The sequence below is a fragment of the Danio aesculapii genome, chromosome 5 (assembly GCF_903798145.1).
Source record: "Danio aesculapii chromosome 5, fDanAes4.1, whole genome shotgun sequence".
In the NCBI taxonomy this organism is placed as follows: Eukaryota; Metazoa; Chordata; class Actinopteri; order Cypriniformes; family Danionidae; genus Danio; species Danio aesculapii.
The window spans coordinates 9,360,322-9,384,687 of record NC_079439.1 but is presented as its reverse complement, the minus strand read 5'-3'; the positions used below and the strand labels follow the sequence as shown (position 1 = coordinate 9,384,687).

The 24,366-nt window shown below is 36.6% G+C and overlaps 1 protein-coding gene across 1 annotated transcript in view; it reads right to left on the bottom strand.

Moving 5' to 3' along the window:
* The window catches only part of agpat9l (1-acylglycerol-3-phosphate O-acyltransferase 9, like), a 45,990-nt gene that overhangs the window by 5,704 nt on the left and 15,920 nt on the right, over positions 1–24,366 (bottom strand). Inside the window, exons 4-11 of the mRNA XM_056457338.1 lie at positions 22,562–22,856; positions 19,072–19,146; positions 16,050–16,139; positions 11,454–11,547; positions 8,177–8,292; positions 1,629–1,684; positions 1,442–1,527; positions 788–916 (exon numbers count right to left, since the gene is read on the bottom strand). Coding sequence (XP_056313313.1) covers positions 788–916; positions 1,442–1,527; positions 1,629–1,684; positions 8,177–8,292; positions 11,454–11,547; positions 16,050–16,139; positions 19,072–19,146; positions 22,562–22,856 — 941 coding nt within the window. The remainder of the gene's footprint in view (positions 1–787; positions 917–1,441; positions 1,528–1,628; positions 1,685–8,176; positions 8,293–11,453; positions 11,548–16,049; positions 16,140–19,071; positions 19,147–22,561; positions 22,857–24,366) is intronic.

The window sequence follows — 24,366 nt, the reverse complement described above, 5'->3', positions numbered from 1 at the left end:
TCTCTCTTTCTCAAGTTAATTGAGATAAATATCGGAAAGCTATTGTCGGAAAGATACATAATGTACAATAATGTATTTATTTATAAATATTATATATATATATATATATATATATATATATATATATATATATATATATATATATATATATATATATATATATTTATTTATATATATAAAGTTAAAAGAAACCTTTTCTGAAGCGTGCTGGGATGCTTGTGCCCAATAGTAACAAGGCAGCCAGCAGACATGGGAGAAAATACTCAATGGCAATGCTGCTGTAACTTTCACTCATTGGGAAATGTTTCTCTGCCTGCGTCAAGTCCAGCCGATGTCCTGCCCCTGAGAGCCATATACCCCCACCATGATTGGTGGGTTCGTTCAGCTCCACACACACAACACTGTAAAATGCTATCCATATCAAACTCGGGACGCGAGTTTGAGACCCCTGTCCTAAACACAAATGTTGTCACTGTTTTGGTGCGCACTAGCTTATAGATATCCTAAAAGCTAGCAATACTGATACTAACATCTAAAAACTTCATTTTAATTTCATCGCACCTTTAAAGTCCGTTTAAAATCAAATGTATCTTTATTTTGCTAGCGCACATTCTTAATCTTTTGGTGAACAGTTAATCCATGTGAATGAATTCACTGAAAATAAAAGGTGCTTTTGATAATCTTCAATCATAGTCTGAGCATTTGCTTCTGTGTTTACAGTGTTGGGCCTTCTCTGGCCACATATCTCTCCTCTGCTGTACATGCTGTGCGCTGCTCGATCACTCACCTCGTGTGCCATTGGAGGCAGATACCAGACGTTGCACACGATGGCCCAGCTGGTCATCATCCGCAGCAGATAGCTCATGTAACTATATTTGCTGCTGTTCCAGAATGCATCTCCAAACTGAGGATCATACTATATTTAACACACACAGACACTGCATGAGGATCAGAAGGACAACACACGCACACACACAAAATATAAATGTGTAATTGTGTGCTAATAAATGTGTAATTTGTCATATAATATTACTGTATGTGTATAATTTATATCCTGATATAGATGTATAGATCTACTCTTTAATGCAATAATATATAATGATTTATTTACATATTCAATTACATATTTGTTATTTGTTTTCAATATTTAAATGCTAGTGTACTAATATCACATTAGAAACTTTAATACAAACTTTTAAAATTTAAAATAATGTCAGTATTTTTAATTCATACATCATTTATAATACTTTAATCACAAGTTTCAAGTTTCTGAGCAATATGTGTATTTTAGTAAACTATATATTTGTGATTTTTTTATTTAATTACAAAAAGATACACATCACCTCACCTCACTGCATGTTAAAATGAATTCAACACTGAGGTGATCACCCTATAATTTGCCTTATAATGAGAATGTAAAAGACAAGCATTGAAAACCTACCTTTATAGCCACAGGGTAAATAGTTCCTCCAATTTCGAAACTTCCCTTTTTAAACATCATTACTGATGTATTATTGATGCAAGTGCCTGCAGGGGCAACCAGGTGCAAGTGTTAAAACTTCAGGCTGGACCTGAAATACCACCGAAACTGAATTTCAGTGTGCTTCTCACTGTCATTATGCTCTTACCCTCGGGGAAGATGAGTATTGGCAGCTTTGTTTTGGCATTTACGTGATCTTTTAACCTGTGAAGGATTAGAAAACAAGAAATCAACGAACAGAGCTGAGAGGTGATCAAATGCACTGCATAAAATGCTTATCTTAGATGTTTTTGTCTTGTTTTTAGTCCAAATATCAAATAATTCTTATATCAAGAAGCATTTTTTAGTCAAGCTAAATACATGGGCTTGTTTTAAGAAATAATATGTCGAGTTTTTCCTTAAAGCACGCAAAATAATCTTGTTTTTCCTTTTGACATTAGGTTATTTTGCTTACCCCGTTGGCTGATTATTTTTAGAGCTTCTGTTTGGTTAAAGCAGCTATTGAAAACTGAATTGCACACTTAAGTTTGAGTTAAATCTATCTGCTACTGTGACAAAGTTCAGTTCCTGTTCATTTAATCAGCATTACGTCACTGTGTGAAAACAAATGGGGAACAAATGGTGTATATCCTGAGCCTGACCCTGTGTGGATTAGTTGGATCAATCTACATACAGTGTGAGAAATTCGTACTGAACGTCAACCTTTTTCTCAGAAAACATATTTGAAAAGGTGCTGTTGACTTTCACTGGATCTTGTAAACAATCAAAGAAATCAATTTATGCAAAGCAAATGAAACCAATTCACTTACAAATTAAGTTATATTCAATAAAATGAAATGACACAGCGTAAAAGTGTTGAACACATGAGGAAAAGGTGGTGTAGAACAGCAGTGAAAGCCCAGACAGCAGCCGAAATCTCTCAGTAGTTCTTCAGCAACCCACTACCCTTCGTCAATATGTAAATGAATATCAGCTGCTTCAGTCCAACATCTACATTATCAGGAGGATGAAAATGAATCCATTGTGGATATTGTGGACTTTTGAGCAAGACAATGATCCAAAACACAGCCAAGGAAACTCTCAAATGGTTTCAGAGAAAGAAAATCAAGCTGTAGAATGGCCCAGCCAATCACCTGACTTGAATCCAATAGAGAATACAAATTAAAGATCAGATTTGATAGACGAGACCCACAGAACCATCAAGATCTGTCTAAAACTCACACCTGAGCAATTCATGTGACTTCATTCTCCATATTAGAGGCGTCTTTAAGCTGCCATCACCAAAAAGCATTTCATATTTCAATCCAACTCGCTCTTTAAGATCTCAAAACTCAGGGCTTCTGGTAGTACCCAGAATAGCAAAGTCGAGAAGGAGGTCGAGCCTTCTCATTTATAGCTCTTAAACTCTGGAATAGCCTTCCTGATAACGTCCGAGGCTCAGACACACTCTCCCAATTCAAAACTAGATTAAAGACCTATCTGTTCAGTAAAGCATACACTTAGTGCACCACTTAGCAGGTTTCCACACAGGTTCTGCATCTTGTTTATATACACTATGAACAGCAGCTACGCTAATTATTCTCTTTATTCTCCATTTCCACCTGGGGATACTCTTCCCGAGGCCCTCAGACTATGCAGAGTCACTGATTCGATCCAAGACCAGCGACGAGATGATCCCAAGGTTTCCATATCCTGGACCAGGCCATATCCAGAGCAGCTACTGTGGTGGTCATGGAGGAGTGGAGAACATGAGACTGATTCCTGTGATGCTCCAAGACATTTGGCCAGTGGAGAAATTAAAATGATCATGCCCAACTGAGTCTGGTGTCTCTCAAGGTTTTTTTCTTCACTTTCGTCAATTAGTGAAGTTTTTTTTCCCTCTCCGCTGTCGCCACTGGTTTGCATGGTTTGGGATCTGTAGAGCTGCACATCGTTGGTTTTGCTCTACAGTGTTTGGACTCTCAGTAGTGATTATTAAACCACACTGAACTGAGCTACACTGAACTGAATTTAAACACTAAAAACTGAACTACACTGTTTCAATTTACTATGATCTTTTATGTGAAGCTGCTTTGACACAATTTACATTGTAAAAGCGCTGTACAAATAAAGGGGAATTGAATTGAATTGAATATAAAGTATTAAATATGTTTTAGTAGTTCAGGACATTCTCTTTGTGTCATGCCATTGTTACTTACACATAACTTATTTTTCAGATTTGTTTTGTTTTCTTTTATTTCCATAACGGGTTCGGTACTTATTTCCCATCACCACTGACACATTATACATCACCACTGATAGATTTTATTGGCTATGCAAAATACTGTATGTTATTGAAACAGTAAATAGCTTCTGGAAATTATCATTCATGCTGACAGGAGTTGTACTGACATGACTGTGGAAGAGCTGCCCGGAGTGCTACTGAACTGAGCTTACTCGCTTTAAAGGGATAATTCACGCAAAAATTTACATTTAATTAGCAATGGGAGCCTTCACCCTCAAGTGGTTCCAAACTAGTTTTCTTTTGTCTGTTAAATACAAACGAAGAAAACTTCTAGCCACTGACATCCAGAAAAAAAAATCAAGTCCAAAAAATTAAAGTCAATAGTTACAGGTTTCCAGCATTCTTCAAATTATCTTCTTTTGCGCTTAAAGGTGCAGTATGTAAGTTTGACACCCAGTGGTTGAACTAGGTATTGCACTCCTGAATCAAAACAAACGCAAGCACAGGTTGCCAGATTGAGGACCAAAAGGTGCGAGTCTGATGATCGAGCCTAAAGGCTGATTTAAACCGTGTTCTATCTATATATAAACCGTGTCCGAATATCTTCCCTATCTTCTCTGATAAACATCCAATTTATCAAGTAATCTACAGCGCTCAGCATAAACGAGCACATCCCATTTTGAAAATGAATAGTTGTATCCATTTCTCTGTTTATTCATTCATTTTCTTTTCGGCTTAGTCACGGACGCATGCTTTGAGAGCCTTCCTGACTGAATGAATGAAATACGCTGTTTTCCACCAAGGCAACCCAGGGCGCTCAAATATAATTGCTAAACTGGCATTCGGCGGGTTAAAAGAAGCAAAACAAAGACAGCCGTTCCAGCACGTGACACACACTTTCAAAACAGACTATCTGACGTCAACATTGTTTTTCAAATAAACAAGAATGCTCACTTAGCATATTTCTTAAATATCTGCAAACATATTCTTATGCTTTAGAAGACTCAAAACTTACATACAGCACCTTTAAGATGAACATCAATGCAAGTTTTTGGTAATCTTTAACCAAAATTGAACCATTTGCTCTGAAACAGTGTCCTTCTCTGATGATGTAAGGTGAAATATGCTCATCCGTGCCCCCTCCAACCATTGACTTGGTCGCCACATCCGGGAACGCCCACAAAAACATCACTACTGTTTGTGCTGTGTTTGGGAAAAGAACCCATAATAATGAATGTACGGAGACCTTGTTTGGTGCTTTGTCTTACATTCATTCATTCATTTTCATTCGGCTTAGTGTCTTTATTTTATCAGGGGTCGCCACAGCGGAATGAACCGCCAACTATTCCAGCATATGTTTTACGCAGCGGATGCCATTCCAGCTGCAACCCAGTACTGGCAAACACCCATACACACTCATTTACACCCACACACACACACACACACACACACACACACTACGGCCAATTAAGCTTACCCAATTCACCTATAGCGCATGTCTTGGACTGTGGGGGAAACTGGAGCACCCGGAGGAAACCCACGCCAACACTGGGAGATTATTTTAATCATTAAAGTCATTTTGACCTAGGAACTATTAAAAGAACATAAAATGTGAACTTTTTAAGGGTTGCGTCCTACTTTTGATACCATCTCCATGTATGAAAATTAACATATTGAGTATATTAGTGTGCCACTAATTTCCAATGCAAAGTCTTCAATGCATGTCAGAACATTGTGTGTTGTTTTAAATAAACGTGTTTCTGTTGTGCTGTGAGGCATATAGCAGCTGACTCAGACTGACGTGTCCCAGCATGCAACAGCGAGAAATTCTGTCTGAGAAAGCATTCAGAAAAAAAATGGATTCCAGTCCTTATGCATATACAGATGAAGTCAGAATTCTTCACCCTCCTGTAATTTAAAAAAAAAAAATTCCCTAAATGTTTAACAGAACAAGGAATTTTTTTTTACAGAATTTGCTATAATATTTATATTTCTTTTTTTTATGATTACATTTTTTTATTTTCACCAATAATTGAGCAGAACCATCAGTTTACACATTTTTACATCCATTTAGCTCCCACTTTCGCCTGCCCAACAGCGGCAGTTACAGTAATTAGATGTCATTCATTCATTCATTCATTTTCTTTTCATTTGCTATGTCCCTTTATTAATCCGGGGTCGCCACAGCGGAATGAACCACCAACATATCCAGCACATGTTTTACCCAGCTGATGCCCTTCCAGCCGCAACCCATCTCTAGGAAACATTTATACACACTCACTCACACTCATACACTATACGGACAATTTAGCATACCCAATTCACCTGTACCGCATGTCTTTGGACTGTGAGGGAAACCAGAGCACCAGGAGGAAACCCACGCGAACACAGGGAGAACATGCAAACTCCACACAGAAATGCCAACTGACCCAGCCGAGGCTCGAACCAGCGACCTTCTTGCTGTGAGGCGACAGCACTACCTACTGCGCCACTGTGTTGCCTGTAATTAGATGTTGTTATCATATATCCAATAAATACATATTTATAATATAAACTCAATAAGTAAAAAAGCACACATACAGAACAAATAGAAGTAAAAAAACACTCTAATAATAATAAATAAATAGATCAGATAAGATAATTACACGTTTACCGTGCGTCCCACCACAGTGACCTTATTCATTCTACAAAAGTCCCAACTATCATCCTTATCTTCTCTGATAAACATCCAAATTATCAAGTAATCTACAGCATAAATGAGTACACCCCATTTTGAAAATGAATATTTGTATCCATTTCTCTGTTTATTCATTCATTTTCTTTTCAAATTAGTCCTTTTATTAATCAGGGGTCACCACAGCGGAATGAACCGCCAACTTATCCAGCATATGCTTTACGCAGCGGATGCCCTTCCAGCTGCAACCCACCACTGGGAAACATCCATACAAACACTCATACACTACGGCCAATTTAGCTCCCCCAATTCACCTATAGCGCATGTTTTTTTTTGGACTTGTGGGGGAAACTGGAGCACCCGGAGGAAACCCACACAAACACAGGGAGAACATGCAAACTCCACAGTCCACACAGAAATGCCAACTGACCCAGCCGGGGCTCGAACTAGTGACCTTCTTGCTGTGAGGCGATTGTGCTACCCACTGCGCCACCTTGCTGCCCTGCTTTATTAAACAGATATATTTATTAAAAAAATATTTTAGTCACAGAACATCTTAAGAATTTGACAGACAATACAATTAAATTCATGCAAAATTTTGCACAAATATCTTTGAAAATTTTATTTAGTATTTTTCCCTAACATATGAATTTGGGTTACTAATTTTTGAAGTATTATTGTAAGTTATTTTGGTAGATTAGCTCCAGATTTGGCTTCAGTACTGACTAAACTAATATATATGTATAAATATAATATTGTAAAGCTTTCTATAGAAAATATTCATTTAAGTGAGAGATTTGTGGGGGTGTACATATATATGCTGAGCACTGTATATGTCATTTTTTCATATTCCGCCACCTTCCCCAATTCCGTAACCCATTCTTGAAATGACGGTGGACCTGCTGAACACCATCCCCTCATAATAATTTGTCTTCCAATCATAATACGTATTTGAATCCACTCAGACATCTTCAAACCAGACCCCAACATAAACGGGTCTCCCAGTACATATATTCCAGGACAAAACGAAAAGCAGCATCCAGAAACATCCTGAATGTAACTGTGCACTTTAACCCAGAACTCATGTATTTTAGAACAGGACAACAGAGCATGCATCAAGTCTCTTTTGCTCTCACATCTCCAGCATTCAGCAGAGTCCTTCAACCCAAGCCTGAAAAGCCTACTCGGAGTCCAATAAAAACGATTCAAAATTTTAATTGTATTAAGAACTCCTAAATTTCTTAAGATTACTTTACAGTTTTGGCAAATTTTCTTCCAATGTTCATCGCTAAATGTGCAATTTAGATCTTTAATGTATTTTTTATTCTGGAGAAAATCTTATTTGCTTTATTTTGGCTAGAATAAAAGCAATTTTTTAAAAACCATTTTAATGTCAATATTATTAGCCCCCTTAAACTATATTTGTTTTCGATTGTCTACAGAACAAACCATTGTTATACAATGATTTGCTTAATTACCCTAACCTGCCTAGTTAACCTAATTAAGCCTTTAAATGTCACTTTAAGTCGAACACTAGTATCTTGAAAAATATTCAGTAAAATATTATTTACTGTTATCATGTCAAAGATAAACTAAATCAGTTATTAGAAATGAGTTATTAAAACTATTATGTTTCGAAATGTGTTGAAATAAAATATACAGGAGGGCTAATAATTCTGACTTCAACTGTAGATAACATAAAATGCATGAAGCAGAGACATTTTAAAAAGCATGAAGCAATTTTTAAAGTGATTTCTATTTGATTGGCAGCAATCTAGTATTTTCATTGCTGTTTTACCTCTGTGTCACCAGGTGGCGATCTCTCATCTCTGATCTCTCGAACCAAATATGAGGGCAGGATCGCTCCATGGCTCTCTGTAGGATTCCCATTAAACCACCATGAACCTGCCCCACCTGTTTGGCAACCAAAAGTTTGTTTTTTTATTGTCAGCAATTAGTTTCACCTGTGAACTGCAGTGTTAATCAGGCAGAGAATTAAATCCTCAGTGACTAATGCAGCAGCTCTCAGATGTTTGAGTTACAAATGTAAAAACATTCATTCATTCATTTTCCTTCGGCTTAGTCCCTTATTCATCAGGGGTCGCCACAGCGGAATGAACCACCAACTAATCCAGCATACTGTTTGCTATGCACAGTGGATACCCTTCCAGCCGCATCCAATCACTGGGAAATCTATACATAATATATAATACATAATAGCGATTTGGTGGCTTAGTGGTTAGCACTGTTTATGTTTAGCATTAGCATATGTTTTACACAGCGGATGCCTTTCCAGCTGCAACCCAGTACTGGGAAATATCCATACACACTCATTCACACACTCATACACTACAGACAATTTAGTTTATTCGCCTGTTTGCAAACTCCAAACAGAAATGCCAACTGGCACCGTGTCACCCCAGAAATGCTAATTTTTGAAGAAAATTTCAGATGGCATGTTTACATTTGAGTTTAAGGTTTATATGTATAATATAAAACATATAAAGAATAAAAAATATTTATATTCATAATATTCATTCATTCATTTTCTTTTCAGCTTAGTCCCTTTATTATCCTGGGGTCGCCACAGCGGAATGAACCACCAACTTATCCAGCATATGTTTTACGCAGCGGATGCCCTTTTCCGCCGCAACCCAACACTTGAAAATATATACAAAATATATAATACATAATGGCGATTTGGTGGCTCAGTGGTTAGCACTGTCACTTCACAGCAAGAAGGTCGCTGGTTCAAGTCCTGGCCGCGCCAGTTGGCATTTCTGTGTGGAGTTTGGCACTGTGTTAACGCGGGTTTCCTCCAGGTGCTCCGGTTTCCCCCACAGTCCAAAGACATGTGCTATAGGTGAATTAAATAAACTAAATTGGTATGTATGTGTATGTGTGTAAATAAGTGTGTATTGATGTTTCCCAGTACTGGGTTGCAGCTGGAAGGGCATCCGCTGTGTAAAACATATACTGGATAAGTTGGCGGTTCATTCCACTGTGACGACCTCTGATGAATAAAGGAACTAAGCTGAAGGAAAATAAATGAATGATCCATAATAATACATAATATATAAATATAAAAATACATTTTAAAGAATAAAAAATTATGCTAGATAAATGATGTTTTTGGAAATAAATACCCAACAAAATATTTTAAATGTGTCAAAATGTTGTTGTTTAAATTTAGTGTTTAAAATATAAAAACAGCTTCAAATGTGACTCTTAAAACATTACAAAAATAAAGAATGAATAACAAACATTTATGGTCCATTTCCACTGACTGGTACGGTACGGTGCGCTTTGATGGCCGCTTCCACTGTCAAAAGGTACCACTTTTTGGGTAGCCCTTGCAATGGGTGCCTAGCAGCTGAGCGCTATTGGTTTACAGAGATACGTCACTCGCACGTGCACAAGCACGAGGATAAAAACAGAGGAAGCACCATTTTTACATACACAGCCAAAACATTACACCGTAATAATATATACATATAATAACAAGCCATGGTCAGCCCGAGCTCAAACAAACAAGTCGTCGTCTAGATGAACAAAGCCAGGAAGATCAAAATCTGCCATGTCCTGTTTTTGTTTTACCAGGATGTCTAAAAGTGCGAGCGGTTTTACTTTCTCCAGAGCTCGCGATCGCTCGCGTGCGCTTCTTGAACTGCTAACAATAACGTGCGCGTGATTATTGAAGTGTTTCTGACAACCGATCCTTTCAGAAATGGACAAACGTGAGAGTGATGCGTGAATAAACAAATGAGAAGCCGGAAAAAAAACAAAGGAGCAAATGATTCTTTCAGCAACCTAAAACATGAACAAACTGCCATGTTTAACTATTATCTTCACCTTTTGGACTACTATGAACTCGGAATGATGGAATTACTCTGAGGTTACATGTGCTGCTGAAGATTAAAGATACAGATGAGAGGTTTACACTGATTGTAGGCTGTGTTGCGTGTTGTTTTTGAACCCAAATAAGGACTAAATGTCTGCTGTGTCTAGTTTTTCTGTAATTGTTAACAAATCTGAGACTGTAGGGGTGTGTATGTGTTCATATATGTTGCATTTATTAATTTATTTTATATAATCACAGACGTTACAGTAGGCTATTTCGCACTGTCATTGATCTGCAGTTATAATCAAATCATGTTCATAGAAACGTTAGTAATGAACATTTAAACACAAGTATTTATGGATGTAAAGCATCTGTTTTTTGAGAAGTGCTTCTTATATGATATGGGAACGACCCGTACAGCTTTACTTTGACATTTACTCAAGCGAGAATGACATTGTCTGAAACGTTCTATTATACACCACGCCCACCAAAAAAGTATCATTGGTACCCTTTTGGCAGTGGAAACGCAAGCCTGATAAAGGTGACCCGTACCGACCCGTACCGTACTCAATGGAAATGGGCCATTATTAAACAACTTTAACTTTCGGTATTTTCTTTCAGCTTCTTACAGTTTTAAAACAATGTAAAATATAAACATTTATACTTGAAAACACAAAATAAGTAATCTCCAAAATGACTCGAAAAGTAAATAAACATGATTTTTCTGCATTTTTATAATTATTATTATTTTTTAGGGGTTTTCACCTTTATTAGATAGGACAATAGAGAGTATTGACAGGAAAGCATAGGGAGCAGAGAGAGGGGAAGGATCCAGGGGCATAGGACCATGAGGCGGAAATCCAACTCGGGAAGCCGAAAGCACTGGAGTGCATGTGTCGACGCATTAACCACTACACCACTGGCGCCATTTTTAAAAAAATACATATTTAATGTGATGAATAACGTAAATAATAATGCATTATTAAAATATGGCTCTTGTAATATCCTGTAAAAAAATTTAAGTAATTATATGTGAAAATATGTGAATTGTTAAATCATAAAATATTTTGGGGCATTTTCTTTCAGCTTTATTTGTTTTATATGCTAAAACTTAATTATTAACATTTTATGTATTCAAATAATCTTAAAATGTTCGAAAAAGAATTAAATAATTAATATCAAGTAAATATCAAGTGATGAAAGTGCTAATGGGTGTTAATTCTGTCTCACTCACCATGGCGTAACAGCCGTCATTAGCCAGAATAACCACATCAATGGGTGAAGTGTGATTAGCCACACAGATGCCGCCTTTCTTAGGTCTGTTCTGTCTGAAAAATTCATTAGCATTGCACAGTTAGACTCATTTTATTGACAAATTTGTTAACAAGTTTGTGTTAGTAGATGCTATAATTACCCCATTATAGGTAAATAATGCAATTATCGTCATAAACTATAACAAATTACTATGAGAAATTAATAATTAGTATGCACATTATAATCCATCATTCATTCATTTTCTTTTCGGCTTAGTCCCTTTATTAATCCGGGGTCGCCACAGTGGAATGAAACGCCTGCACATTATAATACTATACAAATTATAATAGTACACAAAAATACTATTATATTAGATTTATACTATTGACCTTACTCTTCGTGTATGAGTGGGCGCAGCCAGTGGAGTCTTTTTCGCTCGAGACTTCCGGTCTCATTCACTTCCATTCGTTTTTTAGACGTTAAAAACAGCTCATTATACTGATTGATGTTGCAATCTGATCTTTTCTTATTATATTATTCTGCTTTGTCTGTACAGTCATGAACACACTTGTTTGTAGAGAAAGTAGTCTGACCGTTTTCTGATGTTTATTATTTCTAGTCATTTCTCCCATAGGCGACTTAATCGGGAGTTCCAAAACAAGTGAAAAAACATTATGCATTGAATAGTAGCTGCTTTGACACAATCTATATTGTAAAAGTGCTATAGAAATAAAGATGATTTGAATTGATGTTTATTTAGTGATTTCAAATAAAGTGATCGTGGACATTTACAGCTCATGTGCTTGGCTAAAAACATTTATACAACTGCAACAGAAATCCAAAATGAGCAAATATAAATTAACATATAGTGGTAAGGGTGGGTAGTATTCTTTCCGTTAATCAGAAATTGGGGAAAGAAATATACAGGGGAGCTAATACTGACTTCAACTGTAGATACCGATATACAGTATATAAAAATGAGCAATATTACACTCGTAGCAGTGCAATATGGCTGTATTTTGGTGATGATTTTCAACCATATCGCACTGCTATGAGTGTGATATTGCACTTATACAACAGTTCGACGGCATAATCGTGTGTATAAAAAACACGGAGTCTCAAAATCCTTTTGTATGAGGAACTACTTTCTTCTGCCGTTCATTCACATCTGCAGCTGACGTCAGAACAGCAGAAACTGTTGATACTTCTCCAACGTCACTTTAGAGCTAGTGTTTGAATGATTCTCTAGCGTAATGTCTAAAGTGATGACAAAACAGGTGATTTTGCTCACATTTTAAGGTTATAAGACTGAACGGTATGAAATGCCATCAGTCTACAGAGATATCTCCCAGTATTTCTCTGTTGCAATCGAGAGATCAGAATATTACTATAGTATAAATAAATACAGTACTACAATATATACAAAAGAGAGAGATCGAAATAGAAAGTTATTTACCTGTTTAATAATGATTTGATCAGCTGTAGTTTGAAATTACACTGGGTTTTTCCTCCTCTAAGGGCTTATTATGCGGTCTCTGTTGCCATCTTGTGGATAGACAATGTCAACCGTCTTTGCTCAAAGACAGGCTAATTGCCGCCGACGTGCTGTCTATTTTAAAATAGGCCATTTCCTTATAAATAAACTGCATAGTTGCAATCTAAACAACTACATTCTCCACTAAAAAAGCCTCAAAAGTACATTATGGGCCTGTTTCAGAAAGGATGTTAAGTGAAAACTCAGAGTATTTTAACCCTGAAATGAGAGAAACTCTGGGTTTTCCGTTTCAAAATGGCAGGTTAGTTAAACTCAAGAAAGCAGGGTAAGCCTGTTTCTGGAAGAGAGTTAACTTTAACTCAGAGTCAGTTACTGCGGTAACACTCTGTGAACCTAACCTGGTCAGGAGCAGGTTTTGATCTCTAAACTCTGAGTTTTTGTCGGTCTCCTCCCCTTTTTTGATGACGAATCAGTATTTCTCGCCTTAGCCTTACGTTTCCACCCACCTATTTTAATGCTCATTTTGGACATGTGCATTAAAATGATTGATTGATGAAAACGTCATGATGCACATAACTTTTGAAAATACGTATAAAAACATGCGCATAACTGAGTAGGATAAACTTTATATTCGGTAAGAAAAAATGTGCCTAAACTGCGGTGAAAACAATTTTACTGCACAAATCACAGTGTGTGCATTAAAAAAGGTTTGTTATAAGAGATGATAATGATAAAAATGTGTGTGAATAGACAAACCAGCAGGATGAGCTCACTGTAGCACATCTTAAATGTTGTTTTGGTCATTCTAAAATGCCTTAACCGTTTCAGTATTAATGTTATTATATTATTAATGACCTCCAGAGCGTCAGTAGCATGTCAAAAGCGTCTGTTCTCCGCATCTCATGGCTTCAAACGCCCCCACGTGTTCATTGTGTCAACATTGTCTTCTGAGGCGCAAGTACATTTATTAAATAAAGAAAAGATTGACGCAGCTTCTTCTACCGCAGTAAATTCTGTTTTTACTGTTGATATTTGGTGCCTGTTTAATCAGGAAGTGATGATTTTGTTCTCTTTGACTCGTTGGATGGAAACGCTGCTTTATTCGCACATCTTTTATGCGTTATTCCAATTTTGCACATAATTTAATTAATACATTTGGATGGAAACATAGCTATTGCCTACATTTCAGTCACATAAAGAACAAAGTCACGTACGAGAATGCCTTGTCCTTTTTTAATAAATAATTAGCTTAAATTCACTGACCTTCGACAGGGACATGTACTGTAACTAGATTAATGGGATTATTATTCTTTCTAAAACTATTGTTTAGTTCTGCTTATATTCTAAATGTCATATCAACCTCTATCACTTAATCAATAATAGAGGCAGACACACAAGTGCACTTTTAAATCTATTAAAACTGATCAACGTGTATAAAAGTGGGAACGTGTGTTAAAATGTTATAAACGTCACACATAACATTACTTATTTTATTATACTTAAATATTTAAATACTTTAGATGTAAAACTACGCATTAACTTGAGCAGCTATGTTTGCCCAAGCTAACTGTCTCTGTTTCCTTGATGCTGTCACGATCACCAGCCATCATACTCCCAAGATCGCTGGATCTCACACACATTCACATGGACTACAATTTATGGACTACATATTCAGTCATGCCACACACAAACACACACACACACACACACACGCACACACACACACACACACACACACACACACACACACACAGCTTCTGGACTGATTACACACACTACTTTAACAGCGCACACACTCACTTCCTTGCCGAGTCTTGTTTTCTGTATAGTGACAATTCAACGCGTTTTTCCTTGTCTTGTTTTCCCGTGTTTTGACCTTAGCCTTGTTTATCCAGTTCTCCATGTCTGCCGCCTGCCTTCCGACCTCTCGCCTGTTATAGTGACTACGTTTCTGAATTGCCTTTATACATCTGTTTGTACCTGTGTTGACCTTTGCTTACCTGACTACCGAATAAACGAGCACTTGGATCTTCAGTTGTCTCAGAACTTCCAGTTGTCTCTGTCACTCCCCGTGTTACAGATGCAGTTGTGTTGCTTTTTAAAATATATGCTCATTTGCTATGACTTTGCGTGAGCACATCAAGTTCAGCTGGAGAAAGAAATGCTGATCTCTTTTTTTCAGATGTCCCATAGTCACTCGTAATATCTGCGCTCTATTGATAAAGCCTTTTTATAGTCGCGGTGTGCGCGCTTAAATCTTAATTGGTCTACTCAAAGTTGATTGACCTAACTCACATCCGCTATTCTGAAATCGAAAACTCAGAGTTTTTAATCTCTCGGTAAATCAACTCAGAGTTCAAGTTTAAACTTATAATTGGTTGAACCTCCTTACTGAAACAGGCCCTATGTTGTCCAACAGCAGCAATATTTGTCAATCTGTAGAGTGTCCTCTGCTTGTTGCTGTATGTGGATGGAGTAATACACAAGGGTAAAGGGTAAAGGCTGGACGAGTGCTGTTACTAGCAGAATATCGCACGGCTATCAGCCAATCAGCTTCAAGAACCAGACAGAAATGTTGTATAAATATGCTTATTATTATATATACAACATTGGACAGTTGCAAAACCGTTGCTGAGTGTTTTTATGATGCACACAAGTTTAACAGTTTAATATGTAATCCTAATCCCTATTTTTTAAACAAATGATTCTCAAAGCTCTTTGAAACACCCATTACTATTTATGAGGTGTTTTTTAATTCCAGACACCACCTCTGTCTGAAAGCAGCCGCCTTTGTAGAAAGTACACCCAAAAACAGATTTTTGCTGCTTGTTCAAACTATTTATTTAAAATGAGCTAAAATGACACAATTCTTGAGATTGTTTTTGGGATAACTTATTTGTTTTATGTTCAATCCACTTACATTTGCCAAGTTAACTTAATCAATTTGTGTTGGGACAACATGAATGAAATGTGTGGAACCCTGCATTTTTTACAGTGTTGACAACAAGTCTTGTTCGTTGAGCCTCCGTGTCTGAACAAGTCTAAACCAAAGTAATTGAATGGTTGTTAAATGAAACTCACTTGTTGTGGAAGTGAATTGTAGCTGAAAGGCCTCTTGCACAGATCCTGTAGCACATCAGGTGGACCAGCTCACTCAACCAATCCTTCACTCTGAAACAACCAACAGCAGTCATGAATATGATTAGGAGTACATAACTCTTTGATGGACACACCCAGATAGAAAACACACACACACACATGGATATGGACAAACATGTGTAGCAGGGGTTGTATGAAAGAGCAGTTCATCTGACAGGGTTTTTGAATATATCTTGCAGTTTTTTTAACATAGTCTGCAAAGTTGTTAATTAAAAAAGTGCATGACAAACAAAGATATTGTCATATATATATATATATATAAATATATATATAAATATATATATATATACACAGTTGAAGTCAGAATTATTAGCCCCTCCTGAATTATTAGCCCCCCTGTTTACTTTTTTCCCCAATTTCTGTTTAATGGAGAGATTTTTTTCAACACATTTCTAAACATAATAGTTTTAATAACTCATTTCTAATAACTGATTTATTTGATCTTTGCCAAGATGACAGTAAATAATATTTGACTAGATATTTTTTAAGACACTTTTATACAGCTTAAAGTGACATTTAAAGGCTTAACTAGGTTAATTAGGTTAACTAGGCAGGTTAGGGTAATTAGGCAAGTTACTGTATAATGATGGTTTGTTCTGTAGACTTTAGGGAAAAAAAATAGCTTAAAGGGGCTAATAATTTTGATCTTAAAATGATGTTTAAAAAATTTAATACTGTTTTTATTCTAGCCGAAATAAAACAAATAAGACTTTCTCCAGAAGAAAAAATATTATCAGACATACTGTAAACATTTCCTTGCTCTGTTAAACATCATTTGTGAAATATTTAAATAAAAGATAAAAAAATTCTAAGGGGGGCTAATAATTCTGACTTCAACTGTATATATTCAATATATTATAAGGAAGAGTCTATATTTAATACTTTAACTTAATCAAAATAATATATTTGCATAATTTCCACCTGTCTGTGACATACTTAAATGGATGTTTTATTATAGATATGGAATAGATACAAATAGATCAATCAATACACTTGGTCAGTTGACTTGGTCAGAGCTGACTTTTTTTAGAGAAGGGAGGGGCTTACAGACCTTAAGCTTGGAATTGATTCAAATGAGCGAATCAAAATCACTGCAAAATATTTTAAATATTAACTGCACTTTCTGAGAAAATTGCAATGTTTTCTGACCTAAGATGCATATAGACTCATTGTAGGAGACTCCAACACTATATAAGGAAACTTTAATATACCATGTGACTTGATATTAAAGAGCTGTAATGTATTTGTATGATATACAGTACTGTGCAAAAGTTTCAGGCCAGCATTAAATCTGTTGTTTTACTGGTGGTATGATGGATATATGCGATCCTTTACCATAAAACCAGTCATAATTTTTTGTAAAAAAAATTAAATTGAGATATATACAGGGTGAATAAATGATCTTTCACTTGATGTGTGGTTTGTTAGTATAGGAGTTAGGTCTGGTTAGTGTTTAAATTATTTTGGTGTAATTATTTAAGACAAGTGAAAGACAATGTCGGAGAGGGGCTGTTTGCCCTGGTTTGAGCTGCATTTCTACCAGTGTTTTGGCAATATTGTCTGAATAGATGGAATTGTAAGTGTTGAAAAGTGCAGATAGGTTTTAATCCATTATGCCATTCCTTCTGGAAAGGCCTTCAGTGGTAATAGTGTTCATTTTCAGCATGATAATGATCTGCTAATTGCTGCGAAATCCTATTGATTATTAATGAAACACAGACAGTCATGAAATGGCCTTCACAGGGTCCAGACCTGAATATTATAGAGGCTGTATGAGATCACCTGGACAGAAAAAGAAAGATTTGACGCTCTAAACCTCTGGAAAGTGCTAAAAGAAGCCTGATATTACACAGCACATTATTTCAGAAAATGTCAAATGTTTTGTCCCTCCATGCTTTCACTTGTATTCAGATTTTACTAAGACCTTTCCTTCTTATTATATTATTATTTCACTGAATGCATTTGTCCACATGAGTGATGGCAATCGGTCACTTATTATGCAAAAGTCATTTTATAAGGGTTTAAGCACAGTTGTGTGGCATCAGTGTGTGACTATAACCAGCTTCTAATAGTAAAAATGTATTCATGTTATTTTTTATAATCACACTTGATATAAACAGTCTGCAGAAACACTTTGCTTGACATTGTACGTGTCATCAGAGGGGGAAAGCCCCGCCCATTAGTGACCATCTCTCCCTCATTAGCACAGGACGTTGGTCTTGTCTTTGAATCTGCCACTATGCTGACACATAGACATTTGTAGCTCCGCCCTCTTAAAAAGAGCACAATCTCATTTGAATTTAAAGCGACAGTCACCAAAATGGCACAATTGGGATCAAAGACTAAAAGGGTTAGTTTCGAAAAGTACTAAAACATTATTTGTGGGGTATTTTGAGATGAAACTTCACATACACACTCTAGGCACATCTGAGACTTATTTTACATCTTGTAAAAGAGGGTGTAATAGGTCCCCTTTAAAACCATTTAGACCCATTTAGACCTATATTTATGCATTGTCATCTTCTTGTGAACACATCTGATCATGTTGTAGTCAAATAAGTTGATTTGATTAGTTTATTAACCCAATTCAGTCGATTTTAGATTGAAAAAATGGGATTGGTCTGAAAAAATATTTACATTTACATTTGTAATGATGGCTTTCACTGCATTGTTTTGGTGAAAATAGTGACCTTTCAAAACTCTGGTGATGTAGATGCCTTGAGAAATGATCTTTTTGGTCGTTTCTTTTTTTGATAGTTTAGATATTTACGTTTAGTTTGTGCAGTTAAAACATCAGCACACCATCGGAAGTGTCCAAAATATAACAATGGCTGATGGTCAGCACTGCAGGTCTTTTCATCATTGATTGATATAAACATGAATTAGTGTGCAATAGTGAATGAGACACGCATTTGTAAGTCTGATAATGTCACTAAAGCATTACCTGCAATTAGGGAGGAAACCCACCGTCGTTGTGCCGATTACCAACCAGGTCAGCCCTATTGTTGTAAGAGTAATCCTAGAGACAGGAGGAGAGATGCATGACTTTCAGTGGAAAACAAACTCATTACTGAGTGAAAAAAATGACTTTTTTCAACAAACACACCACACTAAATGCACTGAAAATAACCAATAATGCAAAGGTTTGGAGTTTTTTATCGATGTTAGAAAACATTGGCTGACGATTAGCTGAAAGTTGGCTGATGATTATTTGTTTAACAAATAATTGTGAATATGAAATTAGAGGTGCCATAGAGTGAATCGATTCAATAACTAAAATTGCTCTCTACTGTTTACATAGTAGGTGTGTGGTTTAGGTAAGTTCGAAATTTCTCCAGAAATGGTTTTACATGGTCATTTATAACCCCAGAAAATGCCCCTGGAATGAAAGCTTAGTTTTGACCCTATATGGAATGGTTGTGAATATTAAAAAAAGTAGTTGTACATGTTTTTGTTGCCTCATTACAAACACACACACAGCAAATTTCACAATATACAGGTTAAAGTAGCAAAAAATACATGTTTATACAAACCTTATGGTTCTTCATAGGGGCATTGCATATATTTATAAACTGTATATTCTGCATTTTGCATTCTTTGCGTTCTATTTTGTTTTCAAAATAAGAGTCCCATATACCAGGGGTTTTCAAACTATGGGGCTCGCCCCACCAGGGGGGCGTGAGTATTGAGGCATGCAGTCAAGTAAATTATGATGACAATTTTTATATGTTCACTAGAGGGAATAATATGATAATAATATGGGGGGGCGAGTGAAATTGGATAAACTTGGGGGGACGTGTGTCTTAAAAGTTTGAAAACCCCTGCCATATACAATTCATTTATTAATTTTCCTTTGGCTTAGTCCCTTATTTTTCAGGGGTCGCCATAGTATTTACAATGGATTTTCAGTGCTCGCCTGCTGCTCCTGCTCATCACATTTTACGCCTGAACAACCTGAATGAATGCTTAAGTCTATTTAACTTAAATTACATTACAACATCAATGCTGTAAAAGGAACGTTATGATATTAAAATAGTCTCATTAACCTTTAGTTCACATTAATCTTTAGTTTATTGCTGGCTGAAAACAATAGCTGTGGATATACCCCATTGTCAGTTTTGGTGATTTGACAATTTATTGTTAAAAAGCTCACTATGGATAAAGTAGGGCTGCACAATATATCGTTTCAGCATCGATATTGCAATGTGCGCATTGGCAATAGTCACATCGCAAAGATATGCAATGTTGAGTCCGAATTATAGTTGACCAGGAGCCACAGAATTGTATTTAATCACTGTATTTATATGGAATTTAAATGATTTATGCAAAAAAAAAAAAAAAAAAATTTCTTAATTAGAATTTGTGTCCTGTTTCTAGTCCAAATAACTACATGTCAAAACAAAAACAAGATTATGTAATGTAATGTAATGTGTATTTTTATAGCACATTTATCGCGTATGGTCATACACCCAAAGCACTTCGCAATGATGAGGGAGATCTCTCCACACCACCACCGGTGTGCAGCATCCACTTGGATGATGCGACGGCAGCCACAGGACAATGGCGCCAGTGCGCTCACCACACACCAGCTATAGGCGGGGTGGAGAGACAGTGACAGAGCCAAATCAGTGGATGGGGATGATTTGGAGGCCATGATCGGTAAGGGTCGATGGTTGGAGCCAGGACACCGAGGTTCTCCCCCTACTCTTTACGAGAAGTGCCATGGGATTTTTAATAACCACAGAGAGTCAGGACAGGTTTACTGTCTTATCCGAAAGACCCCCGTCAATATACTGGGGCATTAGGACTCACACAGACCGCAGGTTGAGTTCCCCGTTGGCCTCACTAACACCACTTCCAACAGCAACCTAGCTTTCCCATGTCTCCCCCTCCAGGTACTGTTCTCTAAAAGTGAGGGGGAAGTACCCCCCCCCAACCCATCCCCCCCCCGTTCCCACTGGTTGCTACGCCCCTGTGTGAGGGTGTTGTAGTGCTGTCTCATTACTTAGAAGTACATTTGAAGCCCTTCCTCTTCACACTCAAGGGTTTCAAGGGCCAATGGGAAGGGCTAGGGGTACGAAAATATAATTTGAATTGGGTCTAATTCTGCGTTCACATCAGACGCGAAAGAAGCGTCAAGCGTGATATATGCGTGTATATGTATATATATGTGTATATATATATATACATATATATATATATATATATATATATATATATATGCTAATTAAGTTTGCCATTTTTTCTGTAAATGTGGCACTTATTTTAGAGAGTACACCACCTAAAACTACCCTAATAATGGTAAAATAAAAATAAAAATTAGACAGACCTTTGTTTTATTTTCTTTGTTCAAATAAAACAATGCAAAGTCAATGCAAAGGCACGAATAGATATCCTGCAGCACGATACGTGCTCAAACGGGCGAATGACGCGATAAATTCACGTTTTGCGTGAACTGCTCGAGTTGGAAAAATCTGAACTTCAGCGGACATTTGAGCCGCATTAACCAATCAGAAGCTTTCTTTTGTAGGGGTGTGCTTATGACGTAGCGCCTGTTGTTGGTGTCCTGGGGGTCCTGTCGACACCAGACAACAGTTGATCAAACCGGGCTCAGCTTCTGGAGGAGTTTATGAGCTCACAGAGCTGGGTGCACCTCTAAATGGATCTAGTGGACTCAGACACGGCTCCAAACGTATCGACGCTGTTTATCAGCCTTCCTAAAGCACATAAGCACAGCTATTCTCTTAATAAAACCCATGTTTGTCACGAGACTAGACAGAGAGGATCCAAAAGCAAGTAATTTAATAATGAACAAAAGAAGAAGTATCAAAGGATACCACCGGATGCTCTGGCGACAATAAAGCACACAACAAAAGAAAGTCACTGGTCACCATGAAGACAAACGAACAGCGGGGGAATCTGGGGAACAAATGACAGGAACAAGGAAAAACAACGGACTGATAACCAGCAGTAACCACAGGCTGAATATATAGTCAGCAAACAAGGATCAGCTGGAGGATGATTAAGTCAGCTGATAGAAAGCACGTTGTCACACAAAAGGTAAACAAATCACACACCCTCGCAAACAACAACACACAAGGCATAACACATAACATACAGAAAGAACACACAAACCCATCAACCGTGACAATGTTAGCCATTTAGCAATGAAGCTACAGTCACCAGGCAGACAGAAGCCCTGCCCATGACGCGATTCGTGTCAATTGTGAAGCAGATTTGAAGTGTGAATTAATCGATTTATCCGAGCTGCCGCGTCTAGTGTGAACACAGCATTAGACTCCACAGAAGACCATCTATAGAGCTATTCAAACTATATAGTAAAACTCTATTCAAATCATAGAAATATCGCAATATCATATTTTTCCAATATCGTACAGCCCTAGCATAAACTATAATTAAAAGTAAGACTCTACCGTAGAGGAAGAAGTATGCAGTATCTCACGACCACACCGACCACCCACAGTACAGTGAGCCTGAGAGAAATGTACTGGAAGTTGTTGTTGGTTCGTGTGAGCAGGTTCCAGGACACCAGCTCCTCTGAGGTAAATCTCTGCGTCACATCGTCCTCCACGATACTCTCAAAACCTTTCCTGCTGAAGTACAGGACGTCACTCAGAGTGAAGTCTCCGCGATCTGCAGACTTCGGCCTGTTCCGACGCAATTCTTCGATCTCCTGCTCCAATGACGAATTATCCCGTTGAATTAAACCTGAGGCACACAAACAGGTGTTAATTATTTGTTATAATAAAGTAATGAAAGCCTTGTATGGTCACAAAGGCTGTATTTGTTTGAGGAATAATACAGTAAAATAGTAATATTGTAAAACGTGACTCTAGACCACAAAACCGTGTCATGAGTTTTTTATTTAATTTTATTTTTTTTTAATTGAGGTTTATACATGATCTAAAAGCTAAATATTAATGCTTTCCATTGATGTGATGTAATTTTTTTACGAAATACAAGTATTTGAAAATTTATTATAAAAGTCTTTTATTTTCATTCACTTATTCATTCATTCATTCATTCATTGTCCTTCAGCTTAGTCCCTTTATTCATCAGGGGTCACCACAGCGGATGCCTTCCCAGCTGCAACCCAGTACTGGGAAACACCCATACACACTTATTCACACTCATACACTATGCCAATTTAGCATATTTAATTCACCTATAGCACATGTGTTTGGACTGTGGGGGAAACCGGAGGACCTGGAGGAAACTCACACCAACACAGGGAGAACATGCAGACTCCACACAGAAATGGCAACTGACCCAGCCGGGACTCGATTTAGCAACCTTCTTGCTATGAGGTGACAGCGTTAACCACTGAGCCACCGTCTTTTATCTGATTGAATTTATTTTTGAGGTTTGAGGTTTAAACGTATTCTAAATCTTAATAAATAAGCTTTCCATTGATTTATGGTCAATATTTTTTGGAGAAACAAATATTTAAAAATCTGGAATCTGAGGGTTAAAAAAATGTAGGTTTAAGTTTTTTAAAATTTAAGTTCTTGGCAATGCAGATGCTAATCAGAAATTACATTTGATATAATGATTGCAGGAATTTTACAAATTGCTTAATGGAACGTGATTTTTATCTAATGCTCTTTATTATTAAAAAATGTGATCCTTTTGACTCATACAATGTTTTGTTGTATTCATACAAATATACTCTAGCAACATAACAAAATATTTAGTGGTATAAGGTGACAAATGTTATTACAAATTTGCATATTTAAAATAACAGTTTTCTATTTTTAATATGTTTTCAGTTTTTTATTATTCCTGTGCATCAAAGCTGAATTTTCAGTGTCTTCAGTGTCACACTGCGTTTACATATTCTTGTGGAAACCATGATACATTTTTTTACTTTCTTTTATTCATAGTTTATTTAAAATATGAATTTTTTTTTGTTAAAAATGTGATATTTAATTATTTTCTGCTGATTTTTTTTCCTTTCAAATTTTTTTTTCAAAATAATTTGTATAAAATGTATTTTAAGCACACGTAGAAAGCTCAGAAGAAAAGCTTTTATTTTAAACAGAACTATTTTGTAACATTATATAAAGTATACACAGTAGAAGTCAGAATTATTAGCCCTCCTTTGATTTTTGTTTTCTTTTTTAAATATTTCCCAAATGATGTTTAATTGAGAAAGGAAATGTATGATACGCCTGATAATATTTTTTCTTCTGAAGAAGTCTTATTTGTTTTATTTTGG